The 25,018-nt window shown below is 39.9% G+C and overlaps 1 protein-coding gene across 1 annotated transcript; it reads left to right on the plus strand.

Annotated features, from left to right (window-relative positions):
- Window positions 1-250: 250 nt before the first annotated feature.
- Ca3 (carbonic anhydrase 3) lies at window positions 251-8,240 on the plus strand. Its single transcript, XM_075971559.1, has 7 exons — window positions 251-405; window positions 1,079-1,276; window positions 3,500-3,618; window positions 4,931-5,023; window positions 5,796-5,858; window positions 6,621-6,776; window positions 7,460-8,240. The coding sequence occupies exons 1-7, from the start codon at window positions 372-374 to the stop codon at window positions 7,577-7,579; spliced, it is 783 nt and encodes a 260-aa protein (XP_075827674.1). The 5' UTR covers window positions 251-371; the 3' UTR covers window positions 7,580-8,240.
- Window positions 8,241-25,018: the final 16,778 nt, after the last annotated feature.

Raw genomic sequence — 25,018 nt, forward strand, 5'->3', positions numbered from 1 at the left:
CAGACCCCCAAGAGGGAACCAGCAGGATCAAAACCGGAGCTCTTAGAAAGCCCTGCCGCTTGGAAACCTGCAAAGAGAGCAGAGAAGGAGCCCGTGTGAGAGCCAAGGAGGGGCCTTCCGTTCCCCTCCTGCCTCCTCCTGTCACCCTCTCTCCAGGACAGCTGTCCAGCTCTTGTAATTCATTGGTTTTCCCCGCCCCGCCTTCAAAATACCACCCCAATCCAGTTTAGTCCCCTGCCTCACCCTCTGACCTAATAAGGCCATGCACACTGCAAGAGACCTATATAAAAGTCAGGACTCGTGGGGACTTTGCAGGACACCTGGAGCAAGAAAAGGAAGAGCTGTCCAGCTTGGGAACCAAGAAGGTGACCATGGCTAAGGAGTGGGGCTACGCCAGTCACAATGGTGAGTGAAGCCAGGGCATTACAGGGTTGCCCTTGGCATTTCACAGGCATGCTGGAAAACGTGGGTGTAGGGGTAGTTAGGAAGTAGCATTTACTGACCATGCCGCTGGTCCTTTGAACATGATTCACTGTTTTCCTTTCCACGGAGGAATCTGAAGCTCAGAGACACACTGTAACTAGTCTAAAGTTCAGTGATGAATCTGAGAAGTCACTGGACCAGAAGTCAGGTCCTATTGAAACTGACCCTGCGAAACTGAGCAGTGAACACTTGGTTTCTTTGAGTTTGGGGCCCCAATAACAATCAATGTTCTGATTTTGAGTCATCTCTCAGCAAGAGTCATCTTGGCAAGAGAAGAAAAGTGTCCCCTGAAAGCTCCAAAGTAATGTAAAAATGTGATCAATATGTGATTCGTTTCAAAGATAAGCTTTCAGGCTTCATGATTCCCAAGCCAGGGGAGGGTCTGAGTAGACTGAAATACTCTTCGAGCATAGATAAGCAAGGTTCTAAATAGGTTTGGAACGCAAAGTGCTATGTTGCTTAATCTGAACCCAAGACCTCTTAATATGAAGCCAAGACTACTCTCTGGTCTATGCATATTTTTTCTGGCTTAGTCCACTGGGAAGAGGCCTTGGGTTGTACTAAATAAACATACTCTCTTCTTTTTACTTCCTAGGTCCTGAGCACTGGCATGAACTTTATCCAATTGCCAAAGGAGACAACCAGTCACCCATTGAGCTGCATACAAAAGACATCAGGCATGACCCCTCTCTGCAGCCTTGGTCAGCATCTTATGATCCCGGCTCTGCAAAGACCATCCTGAATAATGGAAAGACCTGCAGAGTTGTGTTTGATGATACTTACGACAGGTCCAGTAAGTACAGCACTTAGGAAGGGTCATGTGGGTGTTTTTGGTATCTATTGTCAAAATGCAGTTTGTGGCAGAGTGACAGAATTACTGGGAAGAGGGACAGGCTCATCCCAGAAATGGAGATGATATTTAACCTGGCTCTAGTTGTAAAGAATTATATTTATGGAATGAAGAAGAATATCACACCCTCCAACTAATTTAGTTACTCTGTTGCTGAAAGATGGCCATATACCGAAGTTAAACGTTCATAACACACTCCTGAGACAGATTATGGTTGGGTAGGGAGTTCACGTGGACTTTCTTCTGACTATTGAAAGTTGAAGTTCTTGTGTTTCCTGATGGTATGGAGAACAGGCTCCCTCAAACAGAAGGAAATCAATTGGTTCTTCTCTTTCCTGGGTGACTGGAAAAAGGCCAATCAATGGGGAAAGGTAGGGATATTGTGTGAGTTCAGGTGACCTGGGTCCAGTACCTCACTGGGGTTCAACCAAAGAATCTTTGTGTTGAGTGTTTCTGATGTATATGACCACTTCTTCTTGGGTCAATGTTAGTGTAAAACTGGAAAAATAATATGTTTTTTAAACTCTACACTAGTATCCAATCTTTGAAATAAGACTAATTTGACTTTATTTCAGACAGGCTTGGTGGCTCTTACCTATAAACCCAACACCTAAGAGACAGAGACAAGAAGACTGCCACAAATATGAGGCTAACCTGGTCTTTCTAATGAGTTTGGGGCCAGTCAGAGCTAAAGAGTAAAAATTTGCTTCAATTAAGCAAGCTTTTATTTCCTTGCAAATAAGTCTAAGTAAGAATTATTCTTTAGTTATCAAGAATGCAATTTCCTAGAACCATGTTCTTCATGATGAGCTAAAATGAATGAACATCCTGGTGATGTCATAAGAAATAATGGTAGAGTGGCCATTCCTACCTTCCAGCTAAGGGAGATGACTGAAGCTTACCATTTCTTGAGCAATTATTTCAGGCTGCTCTTTCCCACTTTTCCTTTGCCTTAAAAGCTGAGGTTCCATTTGGAGGAAAAAAACAACAACAAAATTAAAAACTACAAACATAATCACATAAAATACCATTTAAAAAAACAAAACATTGAGTATTAGAGATTTAATATAGTTTAGTACAATAAGTTATACTCATGTCCTGATCATAGTTATTCTCAGTGATTGGACTAGAAACAAACCAAAGCACCTGCTTTCCATTTGATCAAGCTGGTTCAAGCCTAGAATTATTGCTCTAGGTCTGCACTGTGGGTTTCCTGTCTCACTGCAAGAAACCAAGCCTTTCTAAAATAGCTGCAGTTACAATGTTATTTGCATCTAACTTAACATTGGTAGATGTTAGAGTTAGAGTTTCTGTACAGTTTTCAGTATCTTTTAGAAGACATTTGAACTTTGAAATTATTTTCCAGACAGCATGACTAGAGATCAAATTGCATGAGAGATTTAGATAAGTGTTGTACAAGCCCATACTAATGCCCCAAAATTGTCATATATTATATTTCATATATAGCATATATCATATTTCATATATATATGTATATATATATATAAGTCATGTATCATGTTTCATATATATATATCAGCCCACCCTGACTAGCTTCCTGGGAAACTGCTGAAATTTTGTTTCATCTGACTTGAGCAGTCATAGTCTAAAGTAGATGTGTATGAGAGGTCTCATTTGTCCTCTAAAGTAAAACACAACTGAAATTGGGACACTATGGAGGAGTCCCCACCTGCTCAGTGTTCCCTTCCTCTCAGGGTACTGTGAGATGAGCACCATTTAAGTGCTTGATCTCAGTTAATCCTCACAGCAGCTTGCAAAGTGTGGGATTATTAACACCTTCTTAGAGATTCAAAGACCAGTTCAGAGAAGTTGAGTGTCTTGCCTGAGATCACACAATGATGTGTGTGGACTCGGAAATGGTATCTAAATCCCGTCAAATACCTAGCTCTTCCCTGAACTACTAACCTATCCTCAGGGTCCTATAGTAGTTTCCTAAAGTGTTAAAAAGACAAGAAAAACAAGCAAAAATAAGAAAGGAAAATTCTTCCTTTGATATATTTGAACTTTAAGTTACAAACACTTGCAGATGGCTCCATATTCTTAGGAGTGACATCTTTTACCCATGGAGTCTTCTGTAGAGTGCTGGTTTCAGATAAGGCTCTGCAGAGGGATGGGGACTCATCAGTCACCTTATCTTACTCACAGTGCTGAGGGGTGGTCCTCTCTCTGGACCCTACCGACTTCGCCAGTTCCATCTTCACTGGGGCTCCTCAGATGACCATGGCTCTGAGCACACGGTGGATGGAGTGAAGTATGCTGCTGAGGTAGGAGGAACCACCCTACCACTCTAGGTCTCAAATGGTCAAAACTGGAAACTTAGAGACAACTGCAGAACCCATTCTGCTTCAAGCAGCTCACTCACAAAGTGGAGCCCCACATAAACTAGGACAGAGAAGAGTGGACCAGTGGCTCAGTGCTCTCAATGAAGATTCTCCAGATTAGATTGAAAAAAATGGGCATAGTCTTGAAAGGAACCAGGACCAGCAAGGCAGCTAATGTGTGTGAGACTAATGTGTGCTCTAGCTGATCTGATCCCCACCACAACAACTTGTAAGAGGTTACAGATAAGCAACATAAGGTTACATAATAGAAGCAGTGTGGCAGGGCCTGGTCTTCTTTGTACAGACTGGCTCAGGTACCTCTTTTATGGGTACATATAATGCTTCAAAAAACAATACTTAGCAATTAAAAAAAATCCTTACTTTCTGCTTGCTTAAGGAAGTATGCTTGTATGTATATGCATCTTGTTTAAGGCAGTAACTTGCAGATAGAATAAGACAGGGTACTTCCCATTTTCATTAGAAAATCAAGTCTGTATTGCATTACCCTAGAGGTGAGCAAAATTCACGTTTTTTCTGCTCTACTCTTTTCCAAAGCAGATGTTGGTGGGGACTGGTTTTGGATGGAAATGTGAGCATAGCAGCATACTGCAGCTGATCCATTTGGGGGCATCACTGAGTACTTAACTGTTGGTTAAATAAAACTTGATGAAACTTCAAATACTACCCAGGCCTTATCTGGTTGGCTTCTAAATTAGATGAGATATAACACATTTAGGGTGCCACAGCCATTTCTATATAGCCAATGAGGTAGAGACTAATAAATTATTAGGACTGTCTTCCTGAATAGACATTTCCTTCACCGTTGGAGAAAGCTCAGGCTAATTTTTTTTCCAAATTAGAAATAGGCTTTGAGTGTGATATTTGTACATGGGTTATCTCACAATTTTGGAATTGAATAAAAATTTTTAACAACTATAAACCATTATCTTGCCATTTTAAGGAACTAAATATGGACAACTCGATTACTTAGGCTGTGCTCATGTCCTGAATTAAGATAAGCTTGCTGCTAGACACTAGAGTCTGTCAATTAGGAGGCAAATGATTTCAAACACTTTTTATTTGAACTATTAAAATTTCACTGAAGCTTTGCTTATTAATAATTAGAATTTCATCAACTTCCATGAGAGTGTTCAGCAACAACCTGAAAGTTGCACACATTTGAGTCTCTTGTGGATAATAATGCTCATTTCTGTATCCAAGGATTTTTCTCACCGCCTGTGTTTCGTGGTTGCAGCTCCACCTGGTTCACTGGAACCCAAAGTACAATACCTTTGGAGAAGCTTTAAAGCAACCCGATGGAATTGCTGTTGTTGGAATTTTTCTGAAGGTGAGGTAGACATTGATGGTAATTTTTCTCATTCAGAATGTAATCCAATACTAATGTTTTGAGACCACGCATTCCATCTTTTCCTTGTATTTGAAACATGTGTGAGAGTAGAGGCTCAGAGTTTATGAAGGGAAAGACAAGGACAAGGGTGTGTGAGTCTGACATGTGTTCATATTCTTTTCACACTGGAAACAGGAAAGTCAGTGCTGGAAACTTCTGTGATGCCAAGTGACTGGTTGGACCTACCCTCAGCTTAAGGGGGCCCCCACCCACAGGATCTCAGGCGCAAGGAATGCGTGTGTTGTCCAGCCAACCTTGGTTTAAAGAGGACTTAGTGACATTAACACATGAACTTCGTGGTAACCCAATCTGAGTTTTAAGCCAGTGAATGACCTACTTTGTTCTATGTTCTGAATCCACAGAGAGGACTATGAGGGGAGAGACAATAAGTTCAGTTGTGGAAACATTATCTACTTTTGCTTTGGCTCTTTTAAAAAATGGAATCTCTTTGCAGAAAAAGCCAAGGAAATAGAGTTGAAACCAACATATAATTTTGTGGTTTTGAACTTCAGAGAACTGAAATTCAAATTTAGATTAGAAAATATATATTCTACCATCTTTTAGGATGAATAAACTTATATTTGGCTTAACCAGTGACCATGGAAGATTTATAAAACACCAATAGCAAGTAGATGGGTCAAATCAGCTTTTATGATAATCTCCAATTATGAAGAAGGGAAAAATATCTTATTGGATGTCTATTTTCTTACAGATAGGCCGGGAGAAAGGAGAGTTCCAGTTTATCCTTGATGCCCTGGACAAAATTAAGACCAAGGTAAGAGAAAATCATTTAAGTATGGTAAACTTGAGTCAGAACATATCAATTGTCTTCGAATTTCTGGGAAAACCTGCCACTGTCTGATGGGTGCTATATGTTTGCATATAATAGTAAATATCCTCATATTTCTTTAGTGTTGAGTCCTTAGAGCACTTTCACATCTGTTATTTCATTTGTTGCTCAGCCTATGAGACAAGGACTTTCCACAGGAAGGTGAGTGAGACGTTCGGGGTCTCCTTCCTCTCTCCATGGTGGGCACAGGATCATTGAGGTTCCCTATGCCACCCACTGTCATTCTTTAATCTTGGTACTGTAGTTTTCTGGTAGCTCCTATATAAGCTTAATATTAACAGTATTCTTCTAACTAACAGACTTACTTATCTGTTTTTGAGATTATTCCAAGTAGCGTTTTTTAAGTGTGGACACTAGAAGTAAATATTCTGAGCATGAAATGTACTGAAGTCTTCAAATCAACTTCCAAGAAGTGTTCTTCATTCCGAGTAATCCCTGTGAGAAAGGACAGAATCGCAGTCCCACAGACCATAAAAACAAGGAATAAAATACTGCAATGACTTTAACAGATCGAGTCAGAATATAAAGCAAAATCCTTTTCATCTGAGGTTTACTAGTGAAGGGCCTAAACCTGTTCAAATGGCAGCTTTCCTTTTCGCTGGTGAAATCCCTTCTCATAAATGAGTATGTGAAGCCTCTAGGGGGCGCAGAGTGCACGTGTCCTCTTAGAGTGCTCTTGTCTTCTAGGGCAAGGAGGCTCCTTTCACTCACTTCGACCCATCGTGCCTGTTTCCTGCTTGCCGGGACTACTGGACCTACCATGGCTCCTTCACCACGCCGCCCTGTGAAGAGTGCATCGTGTGGTTGCTGCTGAAGGAGCCCATGACCGTGAGCTCAGACCAGGTGAGTGCAATCACAGGTTGGGCATCAAAGGTTGTCAGGCTTGTCATAAGCACCTTCACACACTGAACCATGTAGACTGCCAAGGCATAATATGTTTTTATGATAATTTCCTATTTTATGATCCTTTAAGGAAAAAAAAAGGAAGGAAGTGGTTAACTTTTGTTGTTTGTTTTTCGAGACAGGGTTTTTCTGTATAGTTTTGGCACCTGTTCTGAAACTGGCTCTTGTAGACCAGGCTGGCTTTGAACTCACAGAGATCTGCCTGCCTCTGCCTCCTGAGTGCTGGGATTACAGGTGTGCGCCACCACTGTCCGGCCTAACATTTTAACATATGGCCTGGTTTTAATTTTTTTTCTCGTCCTTTAAAGTAATTTCATAAATACTTAAGTTGGTCGCACAACGGAAGCCTATCAAAGTTTTTCTTATTTGCAAGCATTCAATAAACCATCATCCCTTTTTATGTAAAGTGATACAGCTCATGCTGGCCCCTCAGTTTACAACCCGGGAGAAATGCAGGTGGGAAAGGTGGTTATCCAGAGAGCAGGGCATCCTGAATGTAAAGAAATGCTTATATTATGAACTGATATTTGCCAACTCATGACCTATCCATGGAGACTGGGTCTGTGGTTTGCGTGGCCAGCTTAGAAAGCCAGTGGTTTCTAACAGTCTGCTATCCTTTACAGATGGCCAAGCTGCGTAGCCTCTTTGCCAGCGCTGAGAATGAGCCCCCGGTTCCCCTAGTGGGGAACTGGCGTCCTCCGCAGCCCATCAAGGGTAGGGTGGTGAGGGCCTCCTTCAAGTGAGGCTCTGTTTCCGTCCTCTTCAGGAAAGAATACCTGCCCCTGAAGAGTTGACTGCCTCCTGGTGCTCTGTGCTCTGCGCTACTCTAAAACACCTAGAGGAAACACGATGCAGTAGCAGGACACCGCAATGCCCTTGACACTATCTAACCCAGAAGCATGAATTTCACCCCTAACCTTTGCAACAACTATGTTTTCTATAAAATTAGTATTTCTAGCATGGGTTCAATGAGGAAGAAATAGAAAAATAGAGATATGGAACTTAATGAGCATACTAAATTTCTCAGAACCTCATGGCTCCTGTTTCCCAGCTGAGCTCGGCCATGTTATTTATATGTGTGGGTATGGAGGCATGTGCCCACCCTACCACAGTTAAGTGAAGGCACAAGTTAAGATCATTGTGTTTGGCCTCTTAAATGCCAGTGAAACTCCATCACTTGTTAAAATTTTGCCTACTATGAAGTTTGCCTGGTTTCAATTGTCTGTAAAACACACACACACATGCACACACACACACAAGATCAAGTGATTTAAAATGTTTGATCTAGCATTTGAATTTTTCCTTCATAAAGATGGTTTTCTTTGAAGCAGGGCCATTTCTTTTTTACTACACTACTTTCATTTTTGCATGCCTATTAAAATAATAATAAAGATAAGAACTCTCTCTGGTGTCTTTTGAATTTGAGGCTGGAATGAATGATTCCTAGAATAGGAAGGAGTGGACGACAACTGAAGCCAAGAGTTTCTACTGTCCCAGAAACTATAAAGACAGGATGCAAATGAAAAGTGTGTGTATTCTCTTTTTAAACGGAAGTCTTAGATTAAAATATTTGTTTTAAGGTAGCATATGAAGTGATACATTTCATTATGGCATTTTCATGCATTCGAGTCATTATACTTTATTCTAATTTAGCCAGTCCTTCACCACCACCACCCATCACATCTGTCCTCCAACAGTTCCCTCTTTTGATATAACATCACATGAATCCTGTTATCCTCCCCTTTAAAAATTTATCTCTTCCTCCCGCCATGATCCCCTTTCAAGTTTCAAGACCCCTTCTATGTCCATACACATATATAATTTTATGCTTAGACTTTATATATGAAAGAAAATATTAAGTATTTATCTTTCTGAGTCTGACTTACCTATAATAAGATTGGGCTGTGTGTGTCCAACTAATGGAAAAGCTTTATAAATGACAAAAATGGAGGAAACTGAGAATGACAAACTTCCCAGTTTTGTTTTTTGTAACTGGAGGATAGCAATAAAAGACTCTCAAGTTCTGAGTTCAGATGTTCCATCCTTAGGAAAGGGAACAAGGCAGTTGGTAAGGGCATCTAACTAAACTGCACACTTGAGCAGAGGGCGTTGCCAATCTCATCATGTGACAGTTCCCAGTTGGACAAGTTGAAGCTGGGTTCTGGCATTCAGATCAGTGCAAACAACTAGTACTCCTTTTAGGCAAGAAAGCATCTTTTATATAATTCTTTAAAAAAATGTACTTCAGCATTGTATTTCCCAACAGTGTAGAAATGCATATATTTAACTTTTAATCCATTTAATATCTCTATATACAAAGTTCAATTGTGATGTGGGATCATGCCAACGTGGCCAACTAAATCCACTTAAAACCTGAGAAATCTTCAAAAGTAATTCTAGACACAAAAGAACAGAGTTAAGCATAGCTTCTTGGTAGCCTGCATTTTGCTTGCTGCTGACAGTGTACTGCAGCTCCTTTAAAAGAAGTCTTCCTGGTTCAGTAGTAACAGAAAAAAAAGCTGCCCCATTTTAAAATGGCTGCTTCCTGGGCTATGCTACCAGTACAAACTCTGATGAAGTCTGGCTTTGGAGCATTTAAATGGGGGTGTATAAGCAGAATGCTACAACTCTGCGTGCCTAAAAATGGGGCAGTGTGCATGGTTTTCACAGGCAGTGAGCAGTTCCACCATGCTGGACTGGGCAGAGCAAGCAGACAGGACTGTGTGTGGAGTTGGTCTTAGCCCTCCACTTAGCATTAAAAAAAAAAGTGCTCTTGGTCAAAAGGTAATTACAGATACACAATAAAGACAAATTCAGATGGAAACGACCTCTAAGTGAGTTACAGTGTTGAATAAATGTATGTCAGCTTGGGAGAGAGAGAGAAGAAAAAGAGTATAGAGAGTTATAAAAATAAATGGGTTTAAACAAAACAAAACAAAGGCTTTAAAGACACAGAGTACAGACAGTCATAGATTAAAGGAAAAAGATCATAAAATAAATATTTAAAAGTAATAGAATAATAACAAATAACCCATGTAAAGATGCAATATACACAGAACATTTGGATTATGTATATTATTGTGTTTCCTTTGAATTTTTTTTTACTGTGAAGGACCTAGTACAAAGAGACATTTCATTGTATGGGCTGCTAAACTAATCCAGCATATGTGTTCTAAAGGTATCATGATTTCCAAATTTGGGTCTAAGGATTTGTTGCTTTGGAAAAGAGGTTCTGCTTTTGTTTCCACAGAAGATGAGAACCTGTGGAATCCTTTTCAGACTAATATGGTTTGATGGACTAAGACCCTCAAAAGGTCATCTGAACACCCCCCAAAATTACTTGGCCCACAAAGAGCAGGAAGAAGTTTGGAGAGAACTACACCCAAATTCTTTAAATGATTGTTTATAAATGTTTGTTTACATTTAAAGGATATATTATAGTGATGTACATTGGTATGAATCTTGGTTTACTGATACAAATTTAAGGTCAGTTTTGTTATATGCCTATCTCTGCTCTTGATTAAGGTATTGTGTTTGTGCAGTTCATTTAAAAATGTAATGTATAATTAAGAAATATAGGTTAATAGAGAGTCATCTATAATAGTCAAGTTTCTAGTCATGTTAGTTAGGTTTTCTAGATATATAGAGATATATGGCAGTTAGGTATTCTTCAACTCTTTCAGAGACTTTAAGAGCATGGCATTTATAGTGCTTTAAGAACTTAGGACTTGAGGGCTGGAGAGATGGCTCAGTGGTTAAGAGCATTGCCTGCTCTTCCAAAGGTCCTGAGTTTAATTCCCAGCAACCACATGGTGGCTCACAACCATCTGTAAAGAGGCCCGGAGCCCTCTTCTGGCCTTCAGGCATATACACTGACAGAATATTGTATACATAATAAATAAATAAGTATTAAAAAAAAGAACTTAGGACTTTTCATGACGTGAGACACATCTCTTCCTGGTTCCTGGCAGAACCAATTATTTCAAGAGGAAGATGGGCATTGAAAAGGCTCCTTATGAAGTTTGCTAGCCATTGGGGCAAGAAACTGTTCTTCCCTGGACTGCTTGATGCTATGCTGTGTGAAGTGGACATGCAGGGCCAATGGCTACTGAACTTGCCTAATGATGAGATGGTCCTTTGGGGTTCCTGCTTCATGAAAGAGTCTGTCAGACCTTCTGCAGGACACAGAAGAAAGTTACTGTCAATATGGGTGGAACTGTCTTTAAAATTTCCTGCTTCATGGAAAAGTCTGCTGGATACTATGGGCCTATAGGCTGAAGATGGATGGCGCAATGGTACAGAAGAACTTTAGGTTCCAGGCAGCGAGATGCCTCTGTCAGCTCTAGCATTCTGACAGTAGCATACAATGCACTTTCTGTTTACTTAGGTAATATTATATCCTTCTGGTGTCATTGATGGAGTTGAAGTTACAATTATAGTTTTCCTTAATTATGACAAAAGATAAAGTAGATATAAATTCTTTAACTATAATTGTTGCTTGATAATTGCTTTGTTGTTTGTAATTTTACTATGTTAAAGTTAAATCCTTCCTTTTAATTAAAAAAAAAGAGAAAGTGATGTGAGATTCCCTTCTGTATTCTGTGAATATCACTGTTTAATAAAGAAGCTGTCTTAGGCCTATGGAGTAGAGCTAGGTGGGGAAAACTAACTGAATGCTGAAAGAAAGGAGGCAAAGCCAGGGAGAAGCCATGGAGCCTCAGCTGGAGACAGAGGCATTAAATCTTTGCTGGTAGGCCATGACCCCATGGTGATGCACAGATTAATGGAGATGGGTTAAATTAAGATGTAAATGTTAGCAAACAACAAGCTAGAGCTAATGGATCAAGCAATGATTTAAATAATATAGTTTCTGTGTGATTATTTTGGGAGTCTGGGTTGCCAGGAAATGAAGAAGCAGTCTCCTACAACACAGTTGTACAGTTAGAGATCTTGGTTATCTTTCATTGCTTCCTTCGCTGGTCTATGTGTTAGCCTTTGTAAAAAAGGGCAGCAATGAGCACATTACCTTAATGGCCCTGGGTCACGAGAGCCCTGAGACATTGGAAGCTAAATCATGTAACTAATTCCTGTGAGGCTAAAGTTATTTAATAGATTACCACTTGGGTGAGGTAAAACCAGATTGGTCAGTGTGAAGAGGATGTGCTAATTAAATCCCTTGAAATTAGGAGGTGTGGAGCTCTGATCATTAGTGGTAATATATAAGCTGCTTGTCTCAGAATACTTAGTTTGTGACATTCAGAGTCCTATGTAGTAATAAGGGCGGCAGGGCTGCATCCCCAGCACCCCGGCTGCCTGCTAGCCTATGCCCCGAAATAACAACACACAAATTCTTTTTATTTAACCAATGACCTTCCTCCATCAGTCCTATGAAGAATGTATCCATTATTTTGCTGTGTATGGTAGACACATGGTCCCGCACTTGTTAGAAATGGTAATTATTCTATGCACACCCTGGGCAAGGCTGGAGGAGGCTATCTCCCTGGACCATCAGCTCCCAGAGGGCTTGGGCATTACTCTTGCCACTGGCAGTTGCCTGTGACCTTATACTGTGACAAGCAAAAAATAACCACTTGCTTACTTTTGTATGAACAGATGATGTCATGAAAATAGGGGTCCAGGGAAGGCTCAGCCTCTTGAACTTCAAAGCACTTTGAATGTTAATGCTAATACCACTTTTGTTTCTCACAGTTTGCATCTTCGTGAAAAATCATTTCATTGGCAGCAGGTAGAGACTTTACAGTGTGCAGTCTGCTATTACTGTCAGTGATTAATACTGCACACAACAGTTTGTCATGTTAACCCCAATCTCCTTCTCACTGTTCCTAACGTGTGATGCCATAATAAACTTCTGCATTCAAGGGGCCATCATTTTCTGGATTAGGTTCAAACCTCCAAACAATTGCTCTACAGGCTTCAGCAGCTTGCAGAACAGTGTGCCAGGAGCTGCCATCTGAAAACACTCCAGAACACACCAACCTCATTCTTTAGGGTGTAATTGCAGGTATCTTCACATTTCAAAGTGGGGAGAAACCTATGTAAATTAAGTGTTTAATAACCTTCGGATAACGGCATGCTTAAAAGCCTACAAGGATAACAACACTAGCAGACTGTCAGGCTGGAAGGTGCATTACATAGTCCTGCATTTGTGAAATGGAGAGATACGATAGCTTCCAGCATCTAATCATGGCCACTTATGTCATTAAACAAATCTAGTTGAGATGAACCAGTCATAAATATGCTTGGAAGCATTTGAAATGGTAATACATCAGATACCAGAATAAAACATACACAGCAAAATAAACCATATGGTGCTAAGGCACATTAACTTCATTTACTAAAAATTAGTTCTCAATTTTCTTTAAGGGTTTATAGGATATATGAAAGAATTCTGGACATGGGTATTTAGAATATGAATAATAAGAGGAGTAAGAAGAAAAATAACTATAATATGTCAGATTTTAATTAGTTAATATTTAATGTTTGCAAATTTAATTTTTTTTAATTAAATGTCACCCTGGATAGTAAGACTTTAAATGCAAATAAAGCCTAACCATGTTTACATGTTATTTTCATTTTGAGCACTAGATGGCAATAAAATCTCTTCTACAAAAAAAGCTTTCCAGCATGTTGCCATATAAGTTGCTCAGCTATTAAAAGTTTTTTGAACTGCCACTTTGTGTCCTTTGCTTACATATTTACTCTTATCCATTTATATTAACCGGCCAAAGAGATGAAGGACTTTTACTCTTAAGAACATTAGCTGAAAAAAAAAAAAGAACATTAGCTGACACCCTGAACCTCATGGAAGAGAAAGTGGGAAGTTCACTTGAACACATTGGCACAGGAGATACTGAGAGAAACAATTAATAAATGGGAACTCCGGAAACTGAAAAGCTTCTGTAAAGCAAAAGACACGGTCAACAAGACAAAATGACAGCCTACAGAATGGGAAAAGATCTTCATCAGCCCCACATCAGACAGAGGTCTGATCTCCAAAATGTGCAAAGAACTCAAGAAATTGGTCATCAAAAGAACACATCATCCAATAAAAACAAACAAACAGACAAAAAGAACGGAGTACAGACCTCTACAGAGAACTCTCAACAGAAGAATCTAAAATGGTTAAAAGACACTTAAGGAAATGCTTAAAATCCTTTGCAGAGAAATGCAAATCAAAATAATTCTGAGATCCTATCTTACACCTGTAAGAATGGTCAAGATCAAAAACACTGATGACAACTTATGCTGGAGAGGTTGTGGGGAAAAAGGAACACTTCTGCATTGCTGGTGGAAATGCAAGCTGGACAGCCCCTTTGGATATCAGTATGGCAATTTCTCAGAAAATGAGGAAACAACCTTCCTCAAGACCCAGCAATACCACTTTGGTACATATCCAAAGGAAGCTCAATTGTGCCACAAGGACATGTGCTCAACTATGTTCATAGCAGTATTGTTCGTCATAGACAGAACCTGGAAATAACCTAAATGTCCCTCGACTGAAGAATGGATAAGGAGTACTACACAGCAGAAAAAACCAAACAATGACATCTTGAAATTTGCAGGCAAATGGATGGATCTAGAAAACATCATATTGAGTGAGGTAACCCAGACCCATAAAGACAATTAGCATATGTACTGACTCATAAGTTGTTTTTAAACATACAGCATAGAAAACCAGCTTACAAATCACAATCCCAGAGAGCCTAGACAACAATGAGGACCCTACATGAGAGATGTACATGGATCTAATTTACATAGAAAGCAGAAAAAGACTCAGGTCTTCCTCCTGAGTAAATTGGGAGCATGGGGACCATGGCACAGGGTTAAAGGGAAGGGGATAGGAATGGAGGGGAGCAGAGAAAAATATATAGCTCAATAAAATCAATAATTTTTTTTAAAAAAAGAATCTTAGCTGAAAAAGAAGGACTGAAGGCTTACAGGAAAGCTGTTTTTGAACAAAGACTGAGATCAGTTTAAAGTCCTGTTTCAGGTTGGAAAAATTACACAGCTGGTTAGGAGACCATGAGTGGATGCAAACTCTGTATGCCTGTGGGAGTGGTCACGATGTCTATAGGGAAGATATTTTAAGAATTAAACAAATTAATATGCTTAAAATACAAAACAATGTCATACTGACAAAACTCTCAATAAGGGTTAACCCTTATCTTTTAAGTTGATTTTACTTAAACATAGGAAAATTCTAATGACTTATTACAATCCTAAAGGTCATGTTTTAAAGTAGCTTTTTGATGTTAGGAATTTACATCTCATCTGTTCATACTGTAAGAAAAGGTATGAGAATTCTACTTACGTCTGCTTATTATTTGATGACTTTCTATTAAATTTATCTGTGTATGTATTTATGCTTGTGTATGCATTCATTTAGGTAGGTAGCTAGTTATATAGTGTGTGTGTGTGTGTGTGTGTGTGTGTGTGTGCAATTGTGCGTGTGTGCTTGTGCATGTGTCACAGTGTTCCTGTGAATGATAGAGGATAACTTTTGGAAGTGAATTCTTTCTTTCTACCATATGGATCTTGGAGGAACAAACTCAGTTCTTTAAGCTTAGCAGCAGGAGACTTTCCCTGCAGAGCCATCTTGCTGGCCCAGTGATACTATTTAATAACTCAGGTACCAGAAGAGAAACCAAGGTGTGGTCACACTGAACCAACACATCTCCTGAAGAAGTGGTTTGGAGGAAGACTAAATTATTTTTCCTGGGAATGTTTCTGCCTCAGGAGTTCTTTTCTTCCTGGAGGAGGCACATGATTAGCAAGACATCCAGAAAATCAAACACAGAACAGAGGCCAGAGAATTATAATGCTCACTTCTGTTGGACATTGGCTTTTCAAATGTCATGAACAGGGTCTCCTGCAGTGCTGAATGAGGTGGAAAAGCCATCTTAATACTGATGGTGGGAAATGTCCTGCAGTGATTAATTTGAGTGTGCCTGGGCATGTCTCAAAGTGAGAAGACAAAATATGATGTGCAAGTTACACCAGGGAGAAGCATTTATGATGCTGAGGGCTTTCAACTCCAATGGAAGAAAATAAAGTCAGGCAGTCTTAGCATAACATCCAGGATCAAGGGATTAGGCAGTGCTAATGATCCGTCTTCTGCTGATGTGAGGGTGTTTAGCAGGTACAACCTGTGACAGCTCAGCCAGGGAGATAGTCACAGGTGATCAGCAAGAGTAAGAGGGAGTGTAACAGCACAGCCCCAGGGGACAGAGTGCACTGCAGTGGCACAAGCCCAGTAATCTAAAAGCTAATTTTAGCCAGTTGAGAAGCTGCTCTACAGTAAACAGGGAACCGAGTTCTCCCTTGCACTTGAATGAGCCCCAGGTAGAAGAGCCTGAAACCTCAGGGAGAATATTTTTCCATTAAGTGAACATTTCTCTCTGTTCCAACTTGCCTGTAAATTTCTATTGCATTCATGTGCTCATTTGAAATTTGGATGGTTTCAAACACATTTGTTTAAGGGGAAGTCGTTCCCTAAAGACCTCCTGATTCTCATGGAAGCATAATGCAAATGGAAGTGCCAGAAAGTACAAGGCTCACAGAAGTCATACTTCAGCCTCTCTGTGAGCAGAGTAGAGCAGAGCCTCAGGTCACCAGGGGCATTGCCTGGATGGAGCAAGAATCCCAGAGAGACTGGAAAGGGCGATGAGCCAAGCAGAGCAGATGTGAGAGCAGGGCCCAGTGTGGAGCAGAGATGAGAGAAAGGCTGTATGCAGTTCCCTGAATATATAGGGACTCAAGTTCTTGCTCTACATGTTAATTTAGGAAGAGCTAATGTATTTAAAATTTCTATGTGAAATGAAGTTTGGTATGAGTTAGTATGAGTTTTGTGAATAACAGGAACAGACAAAAAGGTTTTATGGCAGTAAGGACTTGATCTGTTGTGTTGCACTCAGGACTGATGACCTCACTTATAACCAGGGACCTCGTAGAACTCAAAATTATTTGTTAAAGGATAAGGGAATGAATGGATGGTGAAATAAGATTTGCACTTGTCTTTGTCACAGCATTCTGGCAGGAGTTATTCCCTCACACTTTGAAAGTTAGAGACATCTCGAAGAGGTTTTGGAAAATTGTAGAATCCAAGTTATGAAAAGAATGCATGAGAAAAGCTATTTTACATATATCCAAATATTTGTTATTTGTAAATTTATAACTGAATTCAGTAAAGAAGAGATGTGTGTTAGAGGATAGGAGAGAAAATTCTACACAGGATACTTATCTCTTTTAGCAGCTGCACTGCTCTGTGCAAATGGAGCGAGGGGCTGGCAGAGCGCCTGTGGGATTCGGTTCCAGGAGCTCTCATTTGCACCATCATCCTGCTGCTTGTGTTTTCCCAATCTCTTTCTCCTAGAAGTTTTTCTTAATTTTCTCAGTGTCTTTGGTTCCCCAGTAGTATCCAGTTTTGCGGGAGGATGGGTAAAACAATTCCACAGACATAGTAAAGAGTCCTTTTCTTAGGCCTAATCCTTGCCTCATGGTCAAATATCAGAGAATAGAATGCATGTGAAGATTCAGTAAGCACTTCTAACTCATCCACTCCAGGAAGACAGTAAGTTCAAGGAAATGGCCTCCTCCACGTGCAGAAGAGACGCAAATCCTCCCGATAGTACTACCAATTACTACTCAGTACCTTTCTGCTGTGTGTATGTGATGCTGGGCATCAAGCATGCACTCTCCCATGACTACATCCTGGACCTTTTTATTGTTATTGTTATTATTGTTGCTGTTGTTTTAAATTTTAAAACAGAGCTGCATTAAATTTCCAAGTCTGACCTTAAACTTGTAATTTTTCCTCCTCAGCCTGTCTGGTGGTTAAGATGATAGATCTATACCATGAGGCCGATCTTAGTACTTTTTAATATAGCTGAGAATATTTTCAGAAAAAATCCAAAATTTGACCCCCAGACAATGAATTAAGAGAAAACAGAATTGCTTTGGTGTGGGGAGATTAGATGGTTTTTTATATCTTAGCTCAGAAGTTGACTTGTAAATTTCTAGTTCCCTGTTATAAATCCTTTTCTTTTAAAGGAATATTTTAATGACATTTCATTAAAGAATGTCTAATTTCTCCCCTTTGTTTTCTCTATAAAGGGCCTGTTGTCAAGATTGTGAGGTATGCTGAGCCTCATGTCCTCAGCAGCCTAACTGATAGAGAACATAGATAGGGAGGAAGAGTTCCTGAGGAGTAGGGAATAACCACAGGCTCAGAAAGGAAGGGATGTTACTAGAAGTACTGCCGTGAACTGAATATAGAAAAAGCTTTCAGTCTTAGACATGTGCTTAAAATATATATACACAAGTGGCTTTGTAAAATCCTCTTTTCAGAATTACTTCATGCTTTTCAAATATGTTTGTGTGAAAAGAATATAAGAGATCAAAGAAGGTCAATAAACAACCTGGATGCAAGAAGGAGAAAAGAATAAGAAGAGAAGGGCAGCTGCTAAGCATTGCTTGAGAGAAAGGCTGATTTGGGCTGTGGCCACCAGAAGGAAAACTTATCAGGCATGGGCATGGCCACAAAACCAGGGAGTGTTGAGTAGAGATATCAGCACCACTGGAAAGGATGCTTAGATAGCAGGGCCCGGGACAGGTGGCCTGCAAAACATGGTTCTGGGTCAGCAGGCCTGGGATCCCATCCAGCTTACTTTGGGTGATATGAGCCCTGAGGCACATGATCCCCAAATTGGACTTTTTAAAAAATGATATATGTGCATATATAACTTATATAGCTGCTGTATAATTATATAACAGATACTTTAGTTTTAGTATCCGTTTTAGGATAAAAGTAGACATTTAATCATAAATACAAGTTCTTCTGTTTTCTTCCTGCCATGGGTAGCAGACATATCATGAACAGCTCTGAAATGCATGGAGTTGTGGGTAGAACTGGGGTAGAGCCTTTTACTAGCTAGAGCGGCTGTGGCCTTCAGCCTCTCTGTGCACCCTGTTCTTTCTCACTCTGCTAATCTGCTATTTCATTTACAGGCTTACTACGTGGGCACCTGAGAGGGAATAGTAGGAAAACAGAGCAATAATCCTTCCATGGTGGGAGAAGGGAAGCATAGTCCAGCGCCAGCACTTGGTGGGTCGAGTTTGAATGGGATATGACCCTTTCAGTTTGATCAGGCAATGCAAAAAAGAAAGAAAGAAGAAAGAAAGAAAGAAAGAAAGAAAGAAAGAAAGAAAGAAAGAAAGAAAGAAAGAAAGACTAAAAGGAAGCCTGTTGTTGAGGAGAAAAGAAGAAGTAAAGAATAAAAGGTAGAAATAAGAGGGATGGACAGAGGAAGAGAGTAAAAAGGGACATAGAAGAGAGAGAGAACACATTTTTCATTTCATCTTTAGGGGTCAGGTGACATTTACTATGTTTCCTCTGTCCACTGAAATAACATTCAGTTATTCATTAAAATGTGTGTATTCATATTTCAGCCACTGTAGAGATGGGGGAAAGAGAGAGACAGGGCAGAGAAATGCTATTGAAGACTACACCGTTTAATTTTGAAAATTTTGTATGAAGTGTGGTATGAAGCAAAGGTGCTCAAAGCAAATGCTGTCAGAGTTCAAAGTCAGAAGCATTTTCTTTGATTATGCTTTCTATTTTCCTGAATCCTAATTTTGAATAGTACAAAACTTTTAAAACAACTTATTTTGCATGTGAATAAAATACATTTTTCTGCTTCTGAACAAACTTAGATAAGCACAAAGCAAGAAAGCCACAGTTAAAAATGGGGCCATTCCATTTGCTGAAGCCCACTCATACATGTTACAGGGCTGTGCATCTGTCTGCCCCTAGTGAGCAGGGCTAGTGACTCTGGCCTCCTTCCCGTAAGCAAGAGAAATCATGTCATCCTCACGCCCTTATCCCCGCATGGAAAGCGCTAGCTTGCTCTTGTTAGTAAGAGGGAGTCAGAATCCCCCAAACAGAGCGGTGACTTATAGGTGTTTATTCATGCAGTGAAGCTAATCCTCACCTAATGAACTGTTAGGATCTGCACAGCACAGGTGTGCATTCAAGCACCATAAACTGACGATTTCCCAAGGTGCAGTGGTAGGATCCTATTCTTTCTTACTCAATCCAGTAAACAAAAACAATTACAAATACAAATAATTGTTTTCCCGATTCTCTCTCTCTCTCTCTCTGTCTCTCTCTCTCTCTCTGTGGGTGTATGTGAAAATGAAGCCATGATTTTGCTCATACTAGGCCAGCACTCTGCTCTTGAGCTCTACCACAGTTCTTTACCATGTAGACAGTCTTATGTCAGAATTTCATGGCCCAGAACAGTGGGTTTTCTCATATGTGAGGAAATAGATAGATCATTCTTGTTGTTCTTAATTCCTGGCTGGCTGCGGGTTAGAGGGTAAAGACCTTACGCGAGGAAAAAGACACAGACACGCGGCGGTCCCACGTGGGTGCACTTTAATGGGGGAGGGGCAACGGGCAGGTAAAGGTGTGCGGCCACAAGGGGAAGGCGGGGAAGAAGAAAGAGAACTCGTGGCGGCCTTTGCTTTTAACGGGGAATGCAAAGGCTTCTGGGAAATGTGTCCAGCGCTCACGTGCGCTGGAGTCCAGCGGAACGCTGGGAGCTGTAGTCTTGCAAAGGAACAACAATTCTTATCCCCAGATGCTCTGCTGTTTTGGTGCACAGTTCTAGTATTAATTTGTCTTCCCAAGTTTTGTACTCTGGTTACTACTTTTGTGCTTTGAGTCATGATGAAGTAAAACAGGTGTTGCTTGAAAAAAAAATTCTCAGATACCTGGGTGGTCAATCTGATAACCAAGATACCTGATAAATTGTTATTGGCAGGTAGTGTTTGTAGCATATCTTGGTGAGATCAGTCAGAATATTGTTAGATTTCATGAGAATGGTAAATGATAAAAGTTTTATAAATAGTTTGTTTCTGGAATCTACCATTTACTATTTCCTTTATCTGACTGACCGTGGATAACTGAAGCTAATGAAGCTGTGGGTAAAGAAAATTCTCTAGATAGGTGGCATTAGGGGTTGAACTGTGGCAACCCTTGACCTTTGTCCATTGGATGCCAGCCACACACCACTCATGTCTCCCAAGCAAGGAAAGCTAGAAGTCTCTCCAGAGATCATCAATGTCCCCTGTAGGGTAAATCAGTTAAGAACCGATGTCCTAATGACAGGTGGGCTTTTATTTATTAGAATATTGTGATGGTGAATGAGGCAGCTGCGCTGAAACACCTGATATTAAAAAGGTGTTATTCACATGCTTGAGCATAATTTTTTCATTTAGTATTTCAACTCACTTCTGCTTAAAATGGAAAGTTGTTAATGTACTTGAACTCATTGACTACTCTGGATGAATTTTGTTCTCATAGAAATTAAATATTACCAGTTTTTATGAAAAGCAAAAACATTTTTAAATGTCTTTGAAACTTAGAAATGTAGGCATTACACTTTTTTAAAATCTAGAAAACATCTGGCTAAGAGCAGTTGAATTCAACTGTTTGTAGATATAAAGTTTGTGTTATCTCTCCCCCATGCTGTACTCAGAAGGACTTTGGCAGGATGTTCGAGAAGTGCTTGGCATGTTGACATAACTTGGCTTTCCAGAGTAGGGCTGCACACACAATCTTAACACATTGTTATTCCACTACCATGGAGCAGAGTCCTTGACAAAGAGGAATGCATTGGCTCTTAGGAGGCCAAAGGACAGGTGGCTGAGGGTTCAAACTGGAGTTACCAGTTTGTTTCACACCTGGCTCTGTTGCTTGCTAGCTCAGTGACCTGGGGTCAAGAAGCTTATCTCTGTCATCCAGTGTCTCTGGCTGCAACTTAGACTGTTGTGAAGAATTTAATACTGTATTGGTAGATAAGTACTTTTAGTAAGTTATTTTTCAGAACTATATTGGTAAATGAATAGTTTTAACAAATTATTTTAAGAAATCAAATTTTAAGCATGTTATTTAAATTCTCTTTTCCACACAAGTTAATAACATAGAAAAGGCAATCTATTATTTTTAGTGGAAAATATTATAATCATCATTATATTATTAATTCAGGAATAAAACCATGTCAGGCTTTTAAAATCTTCCAGACCCTTTATCTTATATCTGGCTATTCTATGGCCAGAATTCTCTCTCATTATTTTACAAATGGAGCAGGACAAGCTGAAAGGGATTGCATAACTTGCATACCTTTAGCTCAGGGCTATGGTGGAGTCCAGGGGTGGACCTAGCTCACATGGAAAGTCTGATTTTAATTTTGTTAATCCATGCTTCTCCTCTACAATAAAATGGAACCTAACAGAGAAGCTAAATAACACAGGAAGCCTTAGCTAAGCTACATAAATGAAGCTTATCACTCAACAGCCCTGTATTAACAGTGCTGAATACATTCCACATATAAACACAGAGGCTTGGGGAGTGGAGCAGATCAGGCAGGTTTATACAGTGGAAAAGGCTCAGAGACCCAGTACAAACCCATAAGCCTGTCTCTCATTCCTGAAGAAGAAAGCCAGGAGCCTCACAGGAAAAAAGGGAAGCCAGAGTCAGAGTCAGATGTCTTTCCATACCACAGGGACTTGTCATGAAGGGAAACACAAAGGTGGAATGACAAGGGGAACACAGACCCCCTATCTTACCCTTGTCAGTAAAATGAAGAGTTGGAATGGGTCACCTCAAACTTCTGTCTATCTTAGTTATAATTTGCATCAGTCTCTTCCTTACACTTGCCTCTGGCTTCTTCGTACTCTTAAACACAAAACGCTTTCAAAAAGTTTTACAGGGCTGGAGAGATGGCTCAGTGGTTAAGAGCATTGCCTGCTCTTCCAAAGGTCCTGAGTTCAATTCCCAGCAACCACATGGTGGCTCACAACCATCTGTAATAAGGTCTGGTGCCCTCTTCTGGCCTGCAGGCATATACACAGATAGACTATTGTATATATAACAAATCAATAAATAAATATTAAAAAAAAGTTTTACATGAGTGGCTACACGTTTATCCTGGGGCTCAGCTTAGGTAAAGGGTTCTAATACCTAGGATATAACAAGAAAGAGTATTTCTTAGCTAGGGTTACTATTACTGTGATGAAACACCATGATCCAAAGCAACTTGGGGAAGAAAGGGTTTATTTTACTTTCAATTCCATATAACAGTGCATCATCAAAAGCAGTGAGGACAGGAATTCAAGTAGGGAAGGGACATGGATGCAGGAGTTGATGTAAACGCCGTGGAGAGGTTCTGCTTACTGGCTTGTTCCCCATGAGAGGCTCAGTCTGTTTTCTTATAGAATCAGTACCATCAGCCCACCTCCCCACCAATCACTAGGTAAATGTTGCATCTTAGGCAGACATTTTCTCTGTTGAGATTGCCTCTTCTCAGATGGCTCTAGCTTCTATCAAGTTGACATAAAACTAGTCAGTGAGTATGATACAGTTTGTACTTTCATGGCTCAGTGTATGTTAGAATGGATGTTCCTGTCCCAAACATTCTTCATCCCCCGCCCACCCCCTCAAAGAAATTCCAGGCAGCTGGAGGCTTTCTCTCCCTTTGGCCCAGATGTTTACTTTTACATCTGTTGCATGGTATTTTGTACAGCCCTGGGTAGGACGAACTCTAAAGATATAACTTATTGATGACTTCAGGTGTCAGGTGGTTAATGGGCACTCACTAACTGAATTCACCTCACAGTAAGCACTCAATGGCTTATGGTGGTGTGTTACAAACAGGTGCATAGACAGTGGTAACAGATTACTTTGCTGCATCACAGACACTAGGTTAGAGAGTAGACTACATATAGAGCTCCAGAAGCCCTGAGAAGTGAATGGCCCTCTGTCTCCATAGAACCTTATTACTCTAATGAATAACTATGAGATTACTGACTCCTTTCCTTGATTATGGCATGAATCAAATCATATGTATTTCTTTGTAACATATATTAACTATCTGTATTTGGGAGTAAATCAAATGTTTTCTCATTTTGTTTTAAATTTTTATTCAGATTCATAATAAAGACTTTTTAGTATAGTAAGTGAAACACAATTTTAGTAATTTTTATGTTTTCCTGATCCTGATCATCATGTGATACATATAATATATATATATATATATATATATATATATATATATATATATATATATATATATATATATATATATATATATATTTTCCCCTGGAGGTACATTTCTTCTCTCTAAAAAGACATGAGCACAAAAGAATTGTTTTTGTTTTTAAAAGCCCAGTGTTAACCTCTGAAAGCCACTGACTGACGACAACCTGGAAGGAACGTCAGCTTGACAGTGACGGATCTATCTGTGTGACTGTGCAAAGCCATCTCCGGCCATGAAAACCTAGCAGACAGAAAATGCCAACAATCATGTAATTTGAAAGGGAAATGAATAAGAAATCCAATATCCGAGACTGTCTTGATTGTCCAAAGTAGGACAAGGGAGATTCCCTAGCAGGAGCCTGGCTCCCAGTAAGAAGTACCAGAACCTGGCAGTTGTGGCACACGCCTTTAATCCCAGCACTCGGGAGGCAGAGGCAGGAGGATCTCTGTGAGTTTGAGGCCAGCCTGGTCTGCAGAGTTAGTTCCAGGACAGCTAGGGCTGTTACACAGAGAAACCCTATCTTGAAAATAAAAGAAGAAGAAGAAGAAGAAGAAGAAGAAGAAGAAGAAGAAGAAGAAGAAGAAGAAGAAGAAGAAGAAGAAGAAGAAGAAGAAGAAGAAGAAAGTACCAGAGATGATGAAGATTCCCAGTAGCTACAACCGGAATTGGTGGGATACTTGATCAAAACCTGTTCCTATTCAGTGCAGGGCAGTAATGGAACAGTGGACTTCACAGGAAATGAGTCAGGGCCACACAGCAAATTATTCAGGTCTAGTGTCACAGATGGAAGCACTCTGTGAACTACATTCTGTAAAAGTCCTAGAAATCTAAAATTAGTGATTGACTCTCCTTTGTCAAAAATTTCCCTTGACATCAGCACGAAGACTCATATATAGAGACACAATTTTCTGAATCTTAAAATAAGAACAAGGAGATCTACGCACACATCATCTCTGTGTGGCATTGACTGAAATAAATGTATGTAGATTCCAAGAACACTGAAAATCTAGTCACATGATAATGTGCCATTGCATTTGCACATAGATTTTAATATATAAGTAA

Source organism: Microtus pennsylvanicus, chromosome 5, assembly GCF_037038515.1.
Source record: "Microtus pennsylvanicus isolate mMicPen1 chromosome 5, mMicPen1.hap1, whole genome shotgun sequence".
NCBI classification, from domain to species: domain Eukaryota; kingdom Metazoa; phylum Chordata; class Mammalia; order Rodentia; family Cricetidae; genus Microtus; species Microtus pennsylvanicus.

What these genes read in the sequence shown, in the direction of transcription:
- Ca3 (XM_075971559.1), top strand. Translation starts at nt 372, where the DNA reads ATGGCTAAGGAGTGGGGCTACGCCAGTCACAATG. An exon ending in TGATACTTACGACAGGTCCA is followed by an intron (nt 1,277 to 3,499) that starts GTAAGTACAGCA and finishes TCTTACTCACAG; the next exon opens with TGCTGAGGGGTGGTCCTCTC. An exon ending in GAGTGAAGTATGCTGCTGAG is followed by an intron (nt 3,619 to 4,930) that starts GTAGGAGGAACC and finishes TCGTGGTTGCAG; the next exon opens with CTCCACCTGGTTCACTGGAA.